Source organism: Tupaia chinensis, unplaced genomic scaffold (assembly GCF_000334495.1).
Source record: "Tupaia chinensis unplaced genomic scaffold, TupChi_1.0 Scaffold000054_1, whole genome shotgun sequence".
NCBI classification, from domain to species: domain Eukaryota; kingdom Metazoa; phylum Chordata; class Mammalia; order Scandentia; family Tupaiidae; genus Tupaia; species Tupaia belangeri.
In genome coordinates this window covers 11102553-11103339 of record NW_006159512.1, presented here as the reverse complement: position 1 = coordinate 11103339, position 787 = coordinate 11102553, and the positions used below count along the sequence as shown (strand labels likewise).

Below are 787 nucleotides of genomic sequence, written 5' to 3'. Positions count from 1 at the left end.
AGAAAGAAGAGAGAGAAGAGGAGAAGGGAAGAGGAAGAGGGAGAAGAAAGACTCGGACAATTAGACGGCCCCAGGCCGACACCACAGGTCCTCCCCCAGCCAGCCGCCCCCCCTGTCCCCGCCCTTCCTCCTTGGCCCCAGCGGCTCAGCGGAAGCTCACCTCCATGAAGCCTTTCTTGAGTGAGGCTGCTCACAGGCATGTCTTTGTCCCTGACCGCCTCAGCACTAGGACAGAAAGTGGCAGGAGATCAGAACCGGAACCAGAAGCAGAACAAAGGGGGTGGAATGTTGGAGCTGGGACACTCCCTCCTCTCACAGGTGAGGGGACAGGCACAGAGGGGCCTGGCCGTTGGGGCGCTGAAGGCCACTGGGGCCATCGGCAGGAGTTCTGCTCAGTTCTCCTACCTTTGACTGGGAAGGGTCCCCTCTGCTTGTCGGGAAGCTGCTTCCCCATTTAGCAAACACAACTTTTACAGGGGTCACAGGTCAGGGAGCCACCCACTCCCAGTGACCCCAGCCAGGCCAGTGAGCATGCTCCCTAGGAACTTTAAAAATGGAAATTAGGGGCTCTAGTGGTTAAGAGGCTGGACTCCCACATGGCTGACTGGAGGTTGGAGTCCCAGACCCAGCAGCTCGAAACTCATGCTGGGTGTCTGTGGTGCGTGCCCAAAATCCCGAGAGAAGAATGGAGAAGGGATTGCGGTGTGGCCATCCCCCTTGGGAGCCGACTTCGCGCTTGCTGTCTCTCTGGCTCTCTCTGGCTCTCCAGCAAGATCACGCACCCTAT

General features: G+C 58.7%; 1 protein-coding gene across 1 annotated transcript in view; it reads right to left on the bottom strand.

Moving 5' to 3' along the window:
• Nucleotides 1-255, bottom strand: part of DCUN1D4 (defective in cullin neddylation 1 domain containing 4) — a gene marked incomplete in the record, with an annotated part of 107183 nt that extends 106928 nt beyond the window's left edge. The window contains 1 exon segment of the mRNA XM_027775928.1: nt 161-255. Within this exon segment, the coding sequence (XP_027631729.1) occupies nt 161-166 (6 nt within the window).
• Between the last annotated feature and the right edge of the window lie 532 nt (nt 256-787).